This window comes from Dufourea novaeangliae, unplaced genomic scaffold (assembly GCF_001272555.1).
Source record: "Dufourea novaeangliae isolate 0120121106 unplaced genomic scaffold, ASM127255v1 scaffold147, whole genome shotgun sequence".
In the NCBI taxonomy this organism is placed as follows: domain Eukaryota; kingdom Metazoa; phylum Arthropoda; class Insecta; order Hymenoptera; family Halictidae; genus Dufourea; species Dufourea novaeangliae.
Genome location: NW_015374029.1, coordinates 25,140 through 46,293, shown reverse-complemented (window position 1 = coordinate 46,293; position 21,154 = coordinate 25,140). Strand labels below are relative to the sequence as shown.

Sequence of the window (21,154 nt, the reverse complement as noted above, 5' to 3'; positions counted from 1 at the left end):
TCCGGCGACGACGTTCCTCTCTATACATTTTTTTTTGTTCGTACGGAATCCGACAAAAACCACCCACGTGTATTTTTCTTGCTCGCCTTCTTTTTTTTTTCTTTATTCCACATCTTTCGCCGCGGGCAATTAACCGTTCTACAGATAATCCCATATATGTACAACGCGTATGTGTTTCCTCCTCTCTATATATGCCACCTTGTGTCTGTGCAGCACCGACGCCAGCGTGCAAAATTTGCCAAAGACTTCTTCTCAAGACCGGTCAAAAAACAATTCGATCGGACCGGATCCGATCGAAACCACAATTCGTTGTCTCGCGCCAGGGGAACCGAACGATCATCTCACCCCCAGCGATGAAGACGACGTATTACACGTACGGTACGCGTCCGACACGCTGGAAACTGAAATCGTCCGGTTTCTGCAACCCCTCGAACAATATTTGACGCGCGTCAGAAGACAACAAACGCTCGTTGAAAATCCAATTTTTTACCACCGACAACGTCTTTGGCTCGAGTCGAGGCATGTTTGGCCACACACCAACCCAGGCCGAAACATGCCGATCACCACCATTTACCAAAATTGTATTTTGTGTGTTTTCGGTGGAACCCTCACGGTTCCACCATGATTCCAACCCTCCTTTGGCGAGGGTGCAAAATTTGAGCCCCGATTGAACATTTTGTTTACGGAGAATCCCTTTAAGTTTCTCTCTCCTTCTTCACCTTCAGACCGGAGCCCGTGGTGTCGTCGCCCAAAATGGTGGCGATCTCGCCCTGCATGAACGCCCACGGGACTTGGCTGTTCGCCAGCGGACACTTCTCCCCGCTCGGGCAATAAACCTGGAAAAATGAAAAAGACGATTTGCATGAACTACCCCCGAACCGAATCACGAACGGTTTTAGGATTCTCCCTCCACGCGCTGATTAAATCGGTATATTAACCCTTTGCGGTCCGTAAGTATTTTAATAGTGTACACACACCAACGCAGGGTAAAAATAAAAGCGTTGTCCAGGTCACACTGGAAATAGGACCTACTGGAACAAAATCATTGTCCCTAATCACACTGAATATTGAACTTACTAGAGTAAAATCGTTGTCCTTAGTCATACTAGACATAGAACCTACTAGAATAAAATCGTTATCCAGGTCACCACTAGACCTAGGACCTACTAAAATAAAATTGTTGTACAGTTGACACTGGACACTGTACCTACCACAATAGAATAAAATCATTGTCCATGTCGCCACTAGACCTAGGACCTACTAGAATAAAATCGTTGTTCAGGTTACACTGGACATTGTACCTACTACAATAGAATAAAATCATTGTCCAGCTTACCACTGGGCATTGGACCTTTTAGACCAAAATCATTATCCCTAGTCACACTAGACATAGGACCGCAAAGGGGTAACCACTTAAACCAGTTGTGGCTGACTTCGTTTCCGCCCGACTATCACACGTACATGCATTCGTTCGCTTTTAAAATTCTTCGAGCAATAGAAAAAGATAGATGCACATAAATTGTCAAACAATACCGACTGTGGCGTAACACGGGTTTAATACCGAAGGACATTCGTCTGTGGTGTATTAACGCATTACCCACCGGATTGCAACTCAATAGATTTTCGGTAGATCCGCAACAATCAAAAGCCAGGGAACTATTATTGAAAGGTTCAATTTCACAGTAAGCAAATTACATTCATGAAAAATAGCAAGAACTCTAATAGAAAAACGTAACAATTCCTTCATTAACCTAGGGCCGGATTAAGACCTTCAGAGACCTAAGCACCTAAAAGAATTTAGTACTTTTGTCATAACTTTTACCAGGCATGTATTTGTCAGAAACAGAAGAAAAGATTATTTTTATGCAAGAAAATTTTTAATATCGCTAAATCTGAAGAAGCAATGGTATCCTCGATACTGGTGTATCAAAAGTTTATTCTTATTACATATTTTTAAAAAGATATATTGAAATTGGTCCATGGTAAATATATGGCAATGGAAAATGTCTGTGGCGCTCCCTTCCCTCGATGCCTTAAACACGTACTTATTTTGCTTAGTGGTTATGTGGCACTGCGCTTTAACCCTAATCTAAGAGTAAATTAAAAAGCTTCTTATCTCTGTATGTACTTAAATTTAGGAGTCTATTAAATAGGCTACCGGTCAGTAAAGTGTTAACCCCAATCGAAAAAATGAAGAAACTGTAAAGAACACGTACCTCTGAGCCGGCACCCTGTCTCTTTATGCTCTCCCGGCTGCACGGGAAGCAGAATTTGTGATGCGGTACGCTGGGACATTGCACGAAGTGCGTGTCCTCGAGCCGTTCTTGACACAGGGTGCATTTCAGTATCGGCGCAGACACTTGTTCCGCTCCGGGGACCTGAGCGACCGCTAATTCGGTCGATGTCGTCACGGTCGTGGACGACACGTGCCTCGAGCCACTGGACCTCCTACCTGATCCTACATTTAAAAGAAATAAGAAAGAAAAACAAGACACTTATTTAAACGTATTCCAAGAGGCCACTGTTACGCGAGGAACAGAACAGGAAGAGTGTTCGTGACAGGATACGAATATACACTACCGCTCATAAGTATTGGGGACCAACTGGTCCAGATAAAGAAAATATGATGTGTTTCGTAAGAATTATACAGGGTCTCCCAAAATGATGGGACAAACTACGACATACATATTCCTCGTGCAAATACAAGTCGAAAAGTCCTTTACCATTTTGTAATCTGAAGCTCCATTTCGGAGATATTAGCAGTCGAACGAACCCCAATCAGCTGAGCAGTCGGCCACACGTGTGCGCAGACACACAGTTATGAAGCGCGCGACCCAGCTGACTGGCCTCTGCTTCTTGACTGTTCCTGCGCGCACGTGTGGCCGACCGCTCAGCTAACTGGAGTTTGTTTAATTGTTGATATCTCAGAAATGGAGCTAAAGGTTACAAAATGGTAGAGGACTTTTCGATTTGTATTTGCATGAGGAATATGCATGTTACAGATTGTCCCACATTTTTGGGACATCCTTGTATATCCCTTAAACAACTAATTTCGTAAGGGCTCGTCAAATTTATAGTGCGTACTCGATAAACACGTCCTAATACTCGATGAGCGGAACTGTATTGTCGTCTTTTACCTGAACTGTTCGGGCTGTGCTGCGAACCTCTGGATGCGCTTCGTTGTTGGACATTCGTTGCCGTGGTCGGAGGGCTTCTGCTGGTCGGGCTTGGATTGTTCGGTGGCTGCGGCACCGATTCCGGTGACGCAAGATTGTCAGCGACGGACATTAGCGCGGCCATCGGCGACGGGCCATTCGTCGAACCCTGAAGAGTAAATAATTAACGGTTCGATTTGCATTGTCGCGGATACAAACATCTATAAATAGAACAACCTTGCACGCCAAGAGAACCCGCGAATATGTAATATCGTTTAAGGATCGGTTGGACATGCAAATGGGATTTCCAGAATCCCCCCCCCCCACTTTCCTAAGATTATCATATGAACTTAATTACCTGGTGGTGATTTGATTGCTGATTATCATTCGAGCCTTCTTGGGCGGGTGGTGGCGGTGGCGGAGGACTCGTTCGTGGACGAAGCGGAGAGCCTCCGCCGTTCGCCGCCACGTTCGCCGGCGCCAACGGGATGGAGGGGCCAACGTATGATCCTGAAATTCGAGTTAGTTCAATGGACCACCTAGACACGCATACACCACACGTTTTGCGCGCTATTGGTTCCGTTCGTATAGGCACAGACGAGATATAAGCATAGACCTAACATCTTATGGGACTTAGTGTCCCATGGAAATCACGCTGGTTTGAGCGCACCTCTACATAAAAGTTGCCGATTTCAGGAACTACGTTCGACACCGTGATAACGCACAGCACACACACACCCGTGACTGCATATAGCGATACATACATACATTATTACCCCGGTTTCGCTAGCAAGGAATGGAATAATGAAATGTTACGGAGGCTTCTGACGCCCCCGAAGCATGGGACAGAAAATTACATTGCATGTTAGGTCTATTCTTATACCTCGTCGGTGATATAGGTTCCGTCCGTACCGATTCCGTGCATATACAGTCGAAGAAAAAAATATCCATGCGCTAGTGACTTATCTCTAAACTGGGGATGATTATGCATTTATAGCATCTTTTAACTTGGGAAATGCAATAAAATAAAGGTTTTAATAAAGTTTAATGCTATTATGTGTTACTATTAACGCAGTAAAGCCTCTAGTAGAGAATTCAAAATTCTGCTACATTTTAATTTTTAGATATCAGTATCTGAAATTGTGGATTTGTATAAACTTCCGCTGTCTACTCATCACAAACCAACGATACTATTTTCATCTACAGTATTAAGTCAAGAATAATGTACTCCCAAGTATACTGAAACAAGTCAGCTTTATACAGAAGTATAATAACCCGATGATCATTTTTAACCTGTTATTACACTACAAACAGTATTGTTAGTTTATGGAAAGAATCATGGATGTATGGATACTTTTTTCTGCTCACTGTAGGTTCCGTGCGTATTGGTTCCATGTGTACAAGTCCGCGGTGCTATCTATCGTGACGTGACGGAACGCGATCGCTAGTCGCGTCGTCGAATACAGCCCGTACGATCTTCCGAAGCTGGTTTCTTATCTATTTACCATTTTTCTCGGAAACACAGCCATCAAAAGTATTTCTGGCTACACGACTTTTTAACAAGGCAAATGATTCAGATGGGAAGACAGAAATACATAGATATCCTTTGGTCCCTCCGTCGAATCGTGATTACACACGGATTGACGACGGGGAGCACGCACGACGACTGTTTTTTTTATTGTCCGTCGCATCGGTCCTGGGAACGCCGTTCTCTGCAAACGCGCTCAAAGACGCGGGAGGAGGGGGGGGTGAGTTCGACCGACTTTACGAACACGCCACACACTACGGGCTCTGCTGAATTATCAGCTGTCCGTTAAATCGCGCGAATTTCAAATATTACTCCCGGGGGCAGAGGATTTATATTCCGTAAGGAGAAGACACGCCCGTGGAAGAAGAACGTGCCTTCGGTGTTATATCGGGTCGAGAGTTGTGTACGGAATTGCTTTTCGTGACTTATTTACTTTTCATGGACGCGATCGTCGCCTGTACACACCGCGGAATGTAGAGTATCCCCCCCTCCTGGGTGCCTGAATACTACAGGGACGAGGTTACGCATTCTGGCATTGTTTACGATTCCACGGCGCTTCGGCCATCTTGGGGCAACCACAACCGATAAATCATTAATGCCAGACACACGTGAATATCGAGGATCCCGTTGCATAAATTCAATTCGTATGATACCACCGTGTCGTGTATTATGCTGATATCGTAAGATATCATGTAAGAATACACATGATGATATTATACATATTTAGGAACATACGAACCGATGATTGTGTACCCCTGCGAGCAAACTCGACTTCCGCTAGGGGAGAAAGTGATGTAAGGGAAAGACCTCCTACCACTTGGTCTCGGAGTTACTGAAATTTATACCAAATTAACATTCGGTTTAACATTTATTTCAGTATTTGAAGTAACGCTAATTCCAGCGGAAGTCAAGTTTGCACGACAGTGTACAATATCACCACGCACTATCATAATTTAACCCGTGGCTGTCACACTGGGTCGAAATGACCCGAAATATGACTTTGAAGGAAAATATGTGCTATTGTGACATCATTGAAAATATGGTGCTACTGGCGCCATGTAATAATTTCAGTGTATCGTAAAAGAAACTTTGTTCGACAATTTTTTTTAAACATAATGATACTTTGAATGTTAATTTGTACAATGAAAATATATTCTGCAATGTATAAACATTATCTTAGAATTTTTTCGACTTAATTTAACAGATTTTTAACAGCAGTCAGATTGAAAATTAGCTTGGGTCGAATCGACCCAGTATGTGGCGACTTCGTTCCGAAAAAATAAAGGTGTGTGACAACGGAGGGATAATATCATGGATATTTTATGATTATTAACGATATATTATCGTGTGCTGCCATACGGTGACATATACATGTATACATATAATATTAACCCTCGCATAACAATGGCTGGGTCACTTCGTTCAGTATGCCTCGATGTTGATTCAGGAATGAAGATGTGTCTGACGAATTAACGAAAATCAATTTTCACGAAAATGCAAATTTTATATTATTCTTCATAAAATGTTTGTAATGGAATGTAATATTTTCATATGTGTGTATATAGTGCCTAGTATGGGTCACACGTGACCTGGCCATAGGCTTTCACGTCTGTCATCGAGGGTTAAATAATATTTTATTTTAGATAACATATTACCATATAATTTTATAATATTTTCTTATTACGTTGTCATAATTTCAAATAGTGCCGATGTTATAGATATGTATACGATAGCAAAAATAGTATGATTTTACTACAATTATATAGATTGTATTTCTTTCTTAACCTACTGAACACCAAAGAATATTCCATGTAACCTTCAAATTAACCGTAAAGCCTCTACAAAAAAGTTATATCATTACACTCCCAGAAGAAATAGTCTGTTTTGTTTCAAGGATACGTTATTCAATCTTAAAAACGTATATATAAAGTAAATTCATGAAATGTTACGATACATACTTTAAATTGTTAATTTTATTCAAAATCGATCATTAAATACAACATGCAGGTATTTAAACCACCTCTTTAATATTTCATGAAAACGTGCTGTCTGTTGCCGCCGTTAAAAGCGCGCGTTCTTCCTTCACCGAATCGATTATACATTAAGAAAGGTCAACAAACAACCACGCGGCCGCCTGGTTTTCTCCAATTTACAAAACTCTTATATCAATATTCGAGAACGAAAAAAAGTGTCTGCTCTTGCCCACGCGTTGAATATCGTCACGACCCTGGACAACTATCTAACATTAGTATCGCACAGTAAAAAATATACACTTAGCGTGCCTTCATAACCTATTTCATGTTCACTTTCTTTAACTCTCTTGGTGGCCACAAGCCGAAACATCTTGGGGCCACAAATACCTTGAGCCGATATAACAAAGTAACGAAAGAATAATTCTTTCCACTTTTTTTATATAATACGAAATACAAAAAAACCGTAAAATAATTATTAAAACAAATGTGTCAATTTTAATAGATATCTTCAAGAATGCATATTTTCCAAGGTATTTCTAGACGGTACACAAAAGATTAAGTACTCGGAGGGTTAAAAGAAAGAGAAAAAAAACAGGTTTTTCTATAAGTGGTTGTACTCTAATAAATTGCAATCATTCATGGCAATCAATCACGAAGGCACTTTCTAATTCCCAGGAAAGCTACCGGATTCAGAAATCTTCTACACAGTCTTCCCAGCGGTCTCTTCTGAATTTACTGACAACGCACTACTTCTCGGCGTTATCATCTCATTATTTTTCCAAGCGATGTTTACACGTTTCCAAACTCCCGTTCCCCTCCTATACGGAGAATCGTATTCCCCCAGTGCGAGATAAGCACGGAATCGATATTAAAAGGCACGATTTCGTCACGTTCCACGGTAGGACCGTGACACGCGATATCCTCCTATCCCCAGCTATTCCAGTGCAACGCAGCATCCACACGTAGATCCTCCCCACCCTCACCCCCTCACTCCTAACCCCCTGACGGAGCCAAAGCGTACGAGTCACACCGCAAGGTCTTCTTTCTCTCTCTCACATACACGACTAGAGAGATCGTGTGTGCCTGTGTGTGTGGTTTGTCATCGAGAAGACGTGTGACCGGTACTTTTCCGTGACGCGGTGACTCTGATAGAGCGAGGACCGCCGGCTGGCCGAGGCGTCCCTCTCTATCCGTCTTGAATCATGCGAAGAAACGTAGCACACGTTGCTGCAGCGGCCACAGAGAGGAAGCGAAGCAAACTAGTTGACACGCGGTAGGGTGAGGAGGGAGGCAAGCGGTCGTCGTCGGGGCATGGAAGAGGACGACGCACATGCGCGGTTTTATAACAGAGAGACACAACATCGCATCACGCACGTAGGCGGCCCCCGGCTTAGTCACACTCTGCACTTTGTATATCGCCTGTTCTAACCGGTCAACTATACACGGTGGCCTTGTTTCGAAAGTATGACCCAACCCAGCCCCGCACGTCGTTGACGCCGCTGTCACACGCGTTGCACGGCTGACGCGTCCTCTAGACACAGTGGCCCGAAAGTTTTTAGGAACACACAACGGAGATAACCTTGAAAGCACTGTTAATGAAACGAGAAAAGAACATGTTTTTTCTTTGCGAATAGTGGAATCAAAGTAGTGTTGAATTTATGGGCTCGGGAAACAAAATTATCGGGCTTGTAAGGGATGAACACGCAATAAAAGTATACACGATACAGTAAGAATAATGTGGGGGGTTAGGTTGCTATATTACTGTGGTGACATACACGTTATGGGCAGCTCCGTGAAATTGTTTGCTCCTCGAAGTGATCGAGAGAAAAATTGATATTTTGATCATTTATTCGAATTTAGTTCTATGACGTGTTTTACAGAACTACCCGGTATATGATACGCGACGAGCAGCCACGCACGACGGGACGAACGCGATAATCGTTCAGTGACGTAGGACGAAGGCAATGTGTATGTGTACGTGCTCTCTCTTTCTCTCTCTGTGCCTGTGCACACGGTGGATCGATGGAGAGTACAGTTGAGAACTCGCGAAGCGTAGCAGCGATCATTTCGAAATAAGACAAAGCTCGTTCTTGTTACTACCGTTGACGGAGTGCGCCGTTTCTCACAAGTCGGTGGTCTCTCTCTGCTTCGTGTTGCGCATGCATATGTATATACTTATATACTATTATGTACGTGTATCGGACCAATCGGGCGTAAAACGATACGTGGTTTCCGTCGCATAATTGCGCGAGATTCTTGTCATTCCAAAAACCTACTTCGGCTGTGCATGCATGATTGAATGTAGAAGAGAGAGGTCATTGGTTTGAACAATGAAGAAAAAAATAAATATAAAGGGGAAGGATATTATATATGATAGAGGACCTCGGTTCAATATATTCCTGTATCAGATTAATCTATGGAATTGATGAAAGCCTTTTATGCACTTTACTCTCCATTAGCGGGTAGGAGTGCTCGACGTGTATACAGGGTGTCCGCGCGAACCGTCTGCAGTCAGTTATTTCCTAAACTATTTGAAATACGAGAAAATTGATTATATAAAATTGAATGGCACGAGGGGGTTAATTTTAACGGACTATGGCACATTTTTCTTCACATTAGTATTTTAAGAGATATAAAGGTCAAGTTTGATTTTTTAAATGGAATTATACATTCTTTTTTAGATCACTTTGTAGTGCGTTTTAAGACGAATTCGGTAACCCTTAATGTATACATCCTTTCCAAATAGTTCTCGAGATATTGCGCTTACAAATTTACTGATTTTCAACGGAAGAAAACCTGCTCGAGTAGCAAGTATCGGAGGTGGTCTTGTTAGCGCCTCAGTGCCACGTAATCAGTAAATTTGTAAGCGCAATATTTCAGAAATTTTTTGAAAAAGGGTATATATATTAAAGGTTTCTGAATTTGTCTTGAAACAAATTATCAAGTGATCTAAAAAGAAATATACAATTACATTTAAAAAACCAAACTTGACCTTCAATATCTTAAAATAATAATGCTAAGAGACATTTGTGCTAGGCCGTTAATTAGCCCCCTCGTGCCATTCAATCTTATGTAAACAATTTCCTTGTATTTCTAATAGTTTAGGAAACATGGAGTGTACACTGTTCGCGCCGACATCCTGTATAAGTTAACTTCCTTCGCTATTAGGTGTACAAATTAATTCGTAGCATCCTTTTCATATATTTATTTACTTTCAAAAAACCAAAATACCAGTGTAGTCTTGAAAATATTCTTCACCATTCTCTGCGCATTTACGCTATTTCTGGGGTAGTTTGACGAATACCCTCTCGAAAAAATGATGGCGGTGATGAATCAATATTTAATTGTGGGAGTCGCGAATTAATTTGTACACCTAATATACGTATATGGAAAATTGAGCGACGGGAGTTTATAATGTGCACGGACAGAACGTGAAACGGACAAAAATAAATTGAAGTATAACCGAGACGGGAAAATACAATGGCGTATACATGCGGTCAGACAATTCTACGCACAGAATTACATATAGATATACATACACTGTTTAACGAGATAAGGCCACGAGGTAGGCGAGCGTTTGTTACGTCTGCTCACGATACCCGAGGCGCGCACATTTATTCAAATTCGTAACGTGTACAATAAATACAATTACGAAACCGATCACGTGATAAATTTATCGTTTTTTCCGATTTGAATTTATCAGGCACGAGCCTCGATCGGGACCAAGCGTTAGCCTATGCAAGAGAAAGAGAGAGAAAAAAAATGGCGACAGAACACACTTTCGGAAACTTTCTGTCCTAGCCGGTGTTTATTTCCAGACCCTAATCTTTGCCAACCGTAATCTATTTTTATCAAAAACGCGCATACGTAAACGTGTATGTTGTCTCTCGAGCGGAAACGATACCTTCGAAGATAAAATGAAAGCACAGAAATAAAAATAAAAAGGCCGGAATAAAAATTTTTCTGCGAGAATTCTAACGTATCTTGGGTCAGGTCGGCTCAACAGTATTTACAACAAGGGTAACGGTTCGCTAGCTATCCCTGAACGGCTACAAATGAATTTCTATATCGTACAGACAACGGACCGTGCATTCCGTTTCTAAAATACCTGATCCGGTACAATTTCTATAGCTCCCCTCCAGGCAATTTAAATGGAACGGTTTTTAAAAATCCGTTAGGTCATTGGAACAGGATCCTACCGACGCTTGATTTTTCCATTAGACCGTTTCGAGGGCTGATAATAAAATTGTAAATTACCCCCTTCGACGTTACTATGAGGACTCGGAGGAACGGTTTAAGGTCAGGTAACACAAAAATACCTGAAGCGAGGTAAAACCCACACTGTTATTGCCGTTAGTTCACAGAAGTATTTCTACTCATGTCTAATAAAATTAAAGTCCAATAAATTTTGCGAATTTCTTCACTAATTAGTGCAAATCCCTCGTTTTTATAGAATTTCACGTTAGATGTATTGTATTACTTTCAGCTGGTGCGACGCGTGTTACGTTTCAGGTTAGGTTAAAAAACACGATTATAATTTCGGTTACGTAATAAAAACGTGAATGAAGAAAATCAATATGACTTTTTTCGTCGATGACAGAAATATCACAGACGGCGTTAACAACACCACGGGGTAAATAACTAATATATTTGAACAGAATACATGGTAATAATTGAGCCCCCCCCCACCCCCGTGTAAGTACGAGTGAAAAATTTCCAGACGCGGCGAAACAGACGACTGTCCTGCACGGGCACTGCAGCGGCGAGCGTGCCATTCGATAACCGTAAACAGACACACACATACACGCGTTAAGGTCGAATTAGAAAGTGGCCAGTGTCGAAATAACGGTCGATGACCAAGGTCACCCCGGTTGTACGTAGGTACGTAGAGGTGGCGGGCAACACGAACGACGACGAACACGCGCAGCGCGAACTAACTCTAGCAACGTCAACTCTGCCTCGTCAATGAGAGAGCCTACTATGAAAAAGAGCGCAAGAAAAAGGGGGCCATACTACAGTTACCTTCGCGATGCAGCAAAATACAATCGCGCTGCTACAGACACGAGAACCGGTTTTCACGAAAGTACTCCACACTGACACTAACAAATTAACAGCACGAATGATTTTACGTCGAAAAAAAATGTTACTTTCTATTCGATGCTATATATATATACACATGTTTCGAAAGTAATATGGCTCACGATCCATAATAGGTAGTAAACACTGCTTGGTTCATGAAACATAATACGCAGGGAGTACAAAGGTCTGGACTTTGGGAACATATACATTGTTGTTGGTTGTACATTTTCTAACTAGCCTGATCCCCCAACTCTCTTCGTTACGATTCGCTTAGTGAAATTATACTCGCAAAATGTTCGCTTAACGATGAGATTTGTATTAAGCAACACAACGGTCTCATTCATTGTATCTAAAAATACCGTGTGACGTCACTCGATTGGACGTCACGGCGCGGCAACTCGGGGTATATCTTTTGGTCGTCTCATCACGTGCTCAACGTACGTCGTCTACTGTATACGCGTTTGGACGACTGGCTGTTTCGTCCTGAATGAAGGAACCGGCTGTGAAACAGAAGGAGGAGGGAAAAGCCTGTCGGCAAGCCCCAACCAGCTGTAGGAAGAAGAAAGACAGAAAGAAGACACGACTTCCTTTAACCGTGATGATTCTTCGAAGCCCGAAGGAAGGCTGTGGAGGCACACGCGTGTTTTAACACACACGCATGCGGCTCTTTTCTCTTGCCAGATGGCCACGCGCGCACGACTGAAACGCATTCCTATTTTTACTACCAACCGATAAAATCGCGAGAAAGACCGTTTGCTCGAGAAACGCTCGAGATACGTTACTTTCGTGTGATATATATAAGGACAACGGATATTGTCCAGGTTGCAATTAATTATACACATCCGAACGTTAAAATGCCTAGGGATATCTATACATTGTCTTCCAACGATCATTTAGCCTTTCATTGAACGCAGTGAATCGAAAGCAGTTCAGTCATACACACTACCATCCATTGATATTTGGACACACATAATTTTTTCTTTGTCTCTCGATATTTCTCTAATTTCCACAGTATTTCCTTGAATAACCATTAATCTATATTAGGCGTAACAATAAACTATATCGTTACACTGAAACTATATCGAACCCAAAATAATTATACCATTAGCTTGTTCATGGCATCAATAACAGTGATAAAAGACTCCTTGGGTCGGGACTCCGCCCAGTGTCAAAATTACATATGGACGGCAGTGTCTACAGAAATAAAGTTCCGAGAAAAATGAGGGGGGTCTTTGTGTGATACTGTCAGATTTCACGGGCGGAAATACAACACGAGCGTATCTTGTTTCCATCCGCGAAACTCACCGTTCGACTTGAACGTAGTGGCGGTCTCGAAACTGGGTGCCCTCACAGGATGCTTCTCCTTGCTTCTGTCCTGAACGTAGCTGACGGCCAGGCTCACAGCTGGCAAGGAATCGCCCCTGGTCAATGGCGGCCTGACCGGATGCTGTTCTTCCAAAGAAAGCCTCTTCTCCGCGTGCTCGTCCTCGTCGATGGTCGAGATACCACGTTTTAACTGTGCGATACCTCTGTTGTGGCTGAGGTTCACGTGATGCGCAACGGCGGCTAGGTGGGCGTTCGGGATTCTCACGTTGTTACTCCTCATGCCATTTTGGATTTCATGAGTCTCCTCGTGTTGCCGCGAGATCTGTTGCCTCGAGGTGCCGGAATTGAATTCGGTGATCGAGTTTCGATGGTGAAGCTGCGAGTAACCGGCGATATTGTGATGCCTCGAATGGCTCTGGCTGGTGTTCTGTATCGGTAGAACGTCCAAATTCGTGGCGCCGTTGTGCTCGGCGTGACCGGTCGTTCTGTACGTCTTCGACGTCGAGGATCTAGCCTCTTGAAAACCGTGCGCCTTTTTCATCTGTTTAGCAGACTCCAGTACCAAATCTATTCTGTCGGCACCCTCGTAGTTCACGCAACCGCGGCACACCGGTTCCGAATAGTCCAAGATCATGGCCCAGGGCATCCTGGGCAGATCGCACAAGTAGCACTGCGTTCTCTTCCCCATCATTTTTGCCAGACTGCTGTACCGTCTGTGAATATGTATATATATGTACGGGCGAGTCACGATCCGTACCAGTTATCACTCCACATCCACTTTAACACGACTGTTATATATCCCCCGTTTCCCGATCCTTCTTCCCACGCACTCGGAAACGACGCGCACAAAGACGATGACGATTCCTTTTTTTTTTACAGCATATTCGCGAGAAACCGTGCAACACGAGCCTCCGGCGTATAAAACACCAAGTAAACCAACTTCACACCCGTCAGGGTAATAATAATCACTGCGCTGAATAACGTATTCTCACCAAGAATGTTTCACCACCGTCTCCTTTTTTTTCCACTCTTCGACGATGCCGCACAGTTACATGGGAATCGACGCGGCGAGAACGACGCTCGAGGTGTAGTTCGTCGATTATTCCGTACGCCGGGGTTTCAGCAGCGAAGCGCATATAATTACGACCGGCCGAACCCGAAGAGGATAGGCTACGCGCGCCGTGCTGGCGGAGCGCGCGCGGAGAGAAAGAAAAAGGAGCACGATTATTCGGACGCCAGGATTATTTTTGCCACGGCTTGTGCGCCTCTTCTAGCTGTATGAATCGACGTGTTTGAAAAAAAAAACAGCTAACGAAGAAGCGTTGTTAATGCAATATGCATGTACACACACACACACACACACACAGGTAGGCGCAGGGAACTGTATTCTAGGTTGAACACGAGACACACCGAAAGTAATAATCGTATGCGCGAGGCGGTTCGCGGGACACGACGACAACGTGCGGCTCGCTCGTCTGGTTGCCGTACGAGGAGACGAACGCTCGAGAATGCGGCGGTAAAGCGAAGCTACGGGTGTCGCTCTCCTCTCTCCCTTGCCCGCGCCCTCCCTCCCGTCTTCTGGCTCGCTGCTGCTCGTTCCAGCCCCTTGCCCCTCCACCCACTTACACGGTGCACGATTCGACACGACGACGACGACGACACAACGACGGCTACGACGCGCTCCGCCAATCGGGCGTTGTGGCGTCATGGTGCATGACGTCATAATCGCGAGGCTGCGCATGCGCATCGCCCGGTGCCCTAGGGGGACACGTAGTCAGCGACCGGGACTTGAGCGCGGCGGCGAACACAGCAGACCGATAAGGAGGGAGAAGGATCGCGAGATACCCCCATTGGCGTGAGAGAGACGGGGCGATTAGAAGGCGCGCGCACTCTCACGTCGTGTGTATACCCGCTGTTCGCAACGAGAGGTCCACTTTACACTCGAGAAAATGCTGCTAACGAACCTAACTCTGGATTTCCACTGAATATGGATGGTTCTACTAACGTGTACTGTGAATTGAATCCGACGATTGTTTATCCCCGTTAGATTATTTAATACAGTATATATACTTCAACCATCCGTCTTTGTTTCTTCCTGCTTCGTTTTTTTTTGTTTTAATGCGAGGAGAAGTCGACGAGACAAATCTCACGGCGCATAAAAATTGGAAAAGGACCCCACCCATTTGTAACCTCTGGCGTGCAGCAATTATTTGACACGACATTTTATTGTACGTGGTTATTTAAATAAAAAATTCGTTTGTTATTTCTTCTCTTCATTTATATCTTATCGCCTGTGATCTATGGTTATTATTCGACTGCCGAAGTTTATACATCTATAGAATGTACTAGGTTATAAAATATAATGGAACTGAACTATTAAACCGAGTTAAACAATATTGTTATTTATTACTACACTGCGAATTTTATGCATTTATAATATTTATAATGGTCTATAATTCAGTACAACAAAATCTTTGATAAAGTTCACTGAACTTTTTATTTTATTTGCGAATAGAACTTTTAATAAAGTGAACAGTTTTTATTTTAGTTGCAATTTATATAAATTTTTGCACAAGAATCTACATTTTCATAAACATCCGCATTCTATTTATTACTTAACAAATCTACTTACAAAAAACGAGAGAAATTTTTATTTTACTCTCTGGTATTTGTGAAATAATTTATAGAAGGGTAAAATAATTATAATATATATTTGCCTGTATTTTATTTTAACTACGTATCGTCACCTAGTGAGATAGTATTATTCCCATTTCTATAGTAATACGTTGTCAAAGGAATAACTACATTTGTTATTCAACGTTTCGAAATCGTAAGCAATAAACAATATTCATTCTTCGAAAGTAACGAATTGCTTCAACGGAGAATACATCAAAAATATTGTTTCTTACTATGCGTTTCGAGTAAAACCTTACTCCTACGGTATCTCGTTGATTTTTACATCGAATGAAGATGTCTCTCGGCCGGTTTAATTAACAGAACACGGACTCGGATCTAATACCCGATTACGCTCTAATTCAGCTCAATGTTTTGTTAATCTACTTAACTGAGGCGGTATACCGCGTAATCATGTGTGTGTGAGTGTGTCGGTGTTGCGTGCGAGATGGTATCCAGCAAACTGTAGCATTTGTGGATCTAAATTCTACGTTACATATACAACCTTTGATGTGATTAATGTTACGTTGGACATAACCTGTTATGTAACGATTAAAATTTCAAATGCTTTATTATGAAACTCCATCGTGCTATACACGATATCAACTAATTATTACCCCCCAGAAAATCCTGAAATAGATTTATGTTTTATTATCTGATATCTATAACGATAACTACTTAATCCCTTTAAAAATGTATTGTAATACAATTGATTTACTGAAACAAGCAAAATGTCGAAATAATAATCCATACGACTCGAGAAGTTAGTACCAGAAGCGAAACCGATAATTCTTTTCACAATAAAATCTAGATACAGATTATTCGTGCCTATGTGGTGTACACTGGTTTTACCGATTTAATCTCGCCTTATCGTTATCGCGATTATCGTTTGATTAGTGGTTAGGTTTTATGTCGAAAATCTACTCACGAACCGTGATCTTAAAGGGTTATACACACGTGCGTCTGTAAACAAATATTGGTACGCTGACCTTTAAACAGTTAACGGGATTTAAATAATCGTTTTCCAACTATCAACTCGTTCAAGGAAAAATATTATTGTAAAAAATTGAAATTTCCACGTTTAATGGATTAAAAATTACGAAGTACTGTTTTTCTTTATCGTACATTCATTATTCGAAACTCTTCGTCTCTAGATAATGAATTTTCCCATTTCTACTGTACCCCTTGCGTTCCTGTGGCTGGGCCATCGGTGACCCGTCAGTAATCACAGTCACGGAACAGATGAAACGAATATTTCGTGAAAATGTTACCTATGGGTCATGATTGACCCAGCCGTCTGCTTTGACGGTTCGTATTCCGAGGATTGAGGCTGTATCGTTACTGATTTTATCAGTGTACTTTGCCGTTAATTTTCAATGCTTCGAAACGAATTTACAGAAAGAAAAATATTATCGAGCGTGATTTTTCGTCGTGACGCGTTTACGTATAGTTGCCCTTTAAAGCGCACTCGGATGAAATTACACGGAGTGAATGACGTAAACAATGGCCATTCTATACCATAACCCGAGCCCGGTGATCGCATATTGGCCTGCCATTTTTATCGGGTTTTCTTTCGCGATAAGGGTATTGGAAGCGATAACGATCGTTGGAGGCTTGGCGTACAGAGGCGAGCACAGTTCGATCACCAGGTTAGCTCAACAAGAACGTGACATGGAGGATTTTTTTTTGGAAGATAGCAATAAAGATATGATAAAAAAACTTCGTGATCTTTATTTATTATACACTCAAGTAAATAAAAAAAAATATCTACTTTTTTTATTTACTTGAAAGTAAAATTTGTTTTAATTACTTGAATGTATAATAAATAAATACCATGATGTTTTTTTACCAATTCTTCTTTGCAGTCTTCAAGAAAAATTCCTAAATATCACCTTTTTCTCGGGCCGCGAAAAGGAAAAGGGGCTTTAGGCGCGTCTCCACTGGTTTTTCGCGAACAACAGTACATACGAATTGTTCTTTCTGAGAATCGTGTTCTGGACCTGTTCTTGCTATATATCTTCAAGTAGTTATACAAATGTCATATAAAAATTATGACATTGTTCGTGAACTGTTCGCCGGTGAATACACACCTTTACAAAAACACAACTATGTAGTTACATAGATACGAAAACCAGTGCCTACCCATCGGAGATGTGCTTCCGATTGAATGTTCGAGCTCTCTCATTGATAAAATCCGTATCGCGACGTTTCGTTTGCCTGGACGTTCCAGGCTTGCGTATTGCTGACCGTTATCGGTTGAGAGATGTATAGTACTACCAATTTTGTTGGCAGTACGTCCGTACACGTTAAATCAAAAGTCGTAAAAGAATTCGTTCTACGTCGAGCCGATTGAGAACGGGGCATTAACGAAGATAAAAAACGTCGATAAGATAGTTAGGGGGCAACGGTTTTATCGGCGGAGATATATTAAATTGTGCTGCGATTATTGTTCCGTCCGTAATAATAAATATCGTTTTCGTCATCTGTAAACGGGGCACCGCGATGTCGAAAACCGATTTTGATATCTCGCTGTCGAGCAAAAGCACGATAAACAAAAAAATGTTCACATAATCTGCACCGAGACCGTTGCGTATTGTAAGCTTCGTCGAGTGTAATCGTAACATTACAAAATTGGTAAATATTGAACCGTTGAATTCTTTATCGCGTACCGTAAATAAGAGTCCCTCTAAATTTCGATCGTTCGGAAAGATGGCCGACGCGCAGTGGTGCAAAATCCCCGAAACGTGGAAAAAATTGCAAAAATGTTTCTATAGCAGACATTTGTGATATTTTGTGATTTGTGATATAAAATAACGTGGAAAAAATTAATTAATAGGGAACTGATAAACAAAATTATTTTTTCAATAGATTAAATTATTTTATTATTATTTCATTGATCAACCGGTTCTTTGAATAATTGAAGGACATCGTTCGAATATTGTTTTATGAGTTATTTTGGGGATGTACTGCTTAGATAAAAGAACAGGTAGGATGATCACATCTTTCTCAAAAACTTTGTGATCTTATTTCTAGGAAGGTCACAGAAAGTCGCAGACCTTTTTTAGATTATAATGTTCATATTTACGTTTAGTTTTGACAGAAAAAAAATTCGGTGGGACTGGAAGGACCTTAATTATAAACAAAAAAGTGATAATTAGCGTCTAAATTTATATTTTTTTATATTTTTCTAATTTAGAATAAAGTACTTATCGCACTGAATAATATCCACATGATAAACCTTAAAAATTTAAAGATAAAACCGACAAAAAATGGAAAAAAATGTCTGTCTTAAATACTTTATACCGTCGTTGTTTTGGATGTCAGTTTTTTTTTAAATTATAAATTTTTTAAAACGATGTTTCCATAGGAATCGAATTTTTGCCACGTTTTTGGTAGTATACACTACTGTGCGACGTTCAGACTAATACATACTATAATTTAGTAAATATGGCTTCATAAGGATCGTATTTACTGCTACACAGTGGAACCTCATATGTCCGTTACGGTACGGGGTCCATAACCATGACGGATAGTGGAATATATACATTGAAATGATTATAAAATCAGAAACACAGAATCAGCCGAGTCTGTTAAATTGTTTACTTTATTGCATTATTCATAACTGGATGGTTAATGCAAAAGTACATTTTCATGGCCTAACTTATTAGAAACTGGAATCGAACAACCATTTATTCGCTGCACCAACAAGGCAAGTACACGAAGTGTCCTACTTCGATTTCAACATGCTTTTGCAGAAAAGTAGCGGGCAGGTCCTTAACCTAAAATATTGGGTGTAGATGGCCATGAACTTTTGGAAAATTTAAACTTGAAGTTTGGAAAAATCCTCTAAAAGTTGACGGTCATCTATACTCTATACTTAATATTTTACAGATACAGGGTTAGTCAATAAGAACTATTACTTAAAATAACTCATACTTCTACATACGAACTAACACATACTTCTGAGTTGTATCAAAAAACGTTTTAATTACTTGTATAGCATTGTAAGGACCGCATCGAATGCATACAATTTGATTTCATATCTTGTTTTTTTAGACATCAAGGTGACCTTCAGTTTTTCCAAGGTCTTTTTTTTAATACCCATCATGCTATATGTCGATGAATTCGTCCTTCTATTGCCAACAACGTGGTATTAACAAAAAGATGAATTGACCTTGAAAAAATTCAACGGCCGCGTTGTGTAACCTAAAAATATAATAGCACGATGCATAAATGCACGAAGGAGTTAAAGACACGAAAAAGGAAGTAACATTTTCCAATCACTGATAAAATATTTCCTCGCATGTTGTGTGTCTTTGCTAAACAAGTAACGTTGTGTATCTGGAGAAGGTGACGTCACACCTGACATCATAGTTTTGATACGACCAACGTAACCGCGGACTTTCGATGCAATCCTCGGGGCCAAAAAAAAAAAGTCTGTCAGCTGAACCCAAGTAAGTTGGCGGAAAAGTCAATGACACTTCCTGTGTTTTCAGACTGCCGTGAGCCTGTTCCCAAACGACCAGAAGCAAACACGTTACGACATTGTGTCTCGGCGTCAAGCAGAGTCTTTTTACGTTTACTTGGTCGATTTTTCGAAAATTCCACTCGAACGCAAAAGTGTCGTGTCATGTTCTGTTATCGTAAAACCGTAATCGACCATTATCTTTCGGAGATTACATTGATAACAAGGCTGAGGAGCTGGATCAGATATACTTGTAGCAGCGAGCCGTGGACAGTGGGAGGGTCCTTCGTGTGACACCACTTCGCAGATCAGGGACTTGGAACGAGCGCATAGCGAGTTGGTCGTCATATTCGATGTTTTTACTTCAGACTGGTGATGGTGATACATTTGAATTTTATTAAAATTAATTTTCTGCAAATCAAAAGCAAGCAAGATACTAAAGGTTGTTCACGTTCGGTGGGACTTGCAATTAAATTATAAGTAATAAAATCCAAAAATTAAAATAAATAATTTTTTTTGAGTAGATATTTAGTAATGCAGATTCTCGGATAACAGTATGTGGAAAAGAAATTGATCAATCGCAAACTTTATGGGGAGCTCGCCATGGTTGATTTTTCTTACGACCTGTTAAGATGCGTATCCACTAGTTGCGTATGGACGGGCAAGCATTGCAACGTTGCGCATTAAAATGTATAGTATGGAGATACGATACGAGGACATCCAACAAATACATACGCACCTTTACGTTATGGCAAATGCAGCGATTGTATCGAAATTTTGATATTTATGGGTTAAGTATCGGTATTGGAATATATTGTCGCGTTAAATATCAATACGAAATATCGATATTTGAATTGAAAAGTATCAATATTCGAAATATCGATACTGTATCGCTCATTACTGCATACTTCAGACCTTTCACAGCCACGGTCGAAACGACAACGAAAAGTGTACA

At 41.3% G+C, this 21,154-nt stretch overlaps 1 protein-coding gene across 1 annotated transcript; it reads right to left on the bottom strand.

The window, feature by feature from the left end:
- Positions 1 to 528: 528 nt before the first annotated feature.
- LOC107189405 (interferon regulatory factor 2-binding protein 2) lies at positions 529 to 14,550 on the bottom strand. The gene is made up of 5 exons (XM_015577930.1): positions 13,041 to 14,550; positions 3,514 to 3,665; positions 3,138 to 3,324; positions 2,217 to 2,458; positions 529 to 836 (listed from the first exon to the last, which is right to left on the bottom strand). The coding sequence occupies exons 1-5, from the start codon at positions 13,750 to 13,752 to the stop codon at positions 696 to 698; spliced, it is 1,434 nt and encodes a 477-aa protein (XP_015433416.1). The 5' UTR covers positions 13,753 to 14,550; the 3' UTR covers positions 529 to 695.
- Positions 14,551 to 21,154: the final 6,604 nt, after the last annotated feature.

What these genes read in the sequence shown, in the direction of transcription:
- LOC107189405 (XM_015577930.1), bottom strand. Translation starts at nt 13,752, where the DNA reads ATGATGGGGAAGAGAACGCAGTGCTACTTGTGCGATCTGCCCAGGATG. An exon ending in CACTACGTTCAAGTCGAACG is followed by an intron (nt 3,666 to 13,040) that starts GTGAGTTTCGCG and finishes CTCGAATTTCAG; the next exon opens with GATCATACGTTGGCCCCTCC. An exon ending in GCACAGCCCGAACAGTTCAG is followed by an intron (nt 2,459 to 3,137) that starts GTAAAAGACGAC and finishes TTTTAAATGTAG; the next exon opens with GATCAGGTAGGAGGTCCAGT.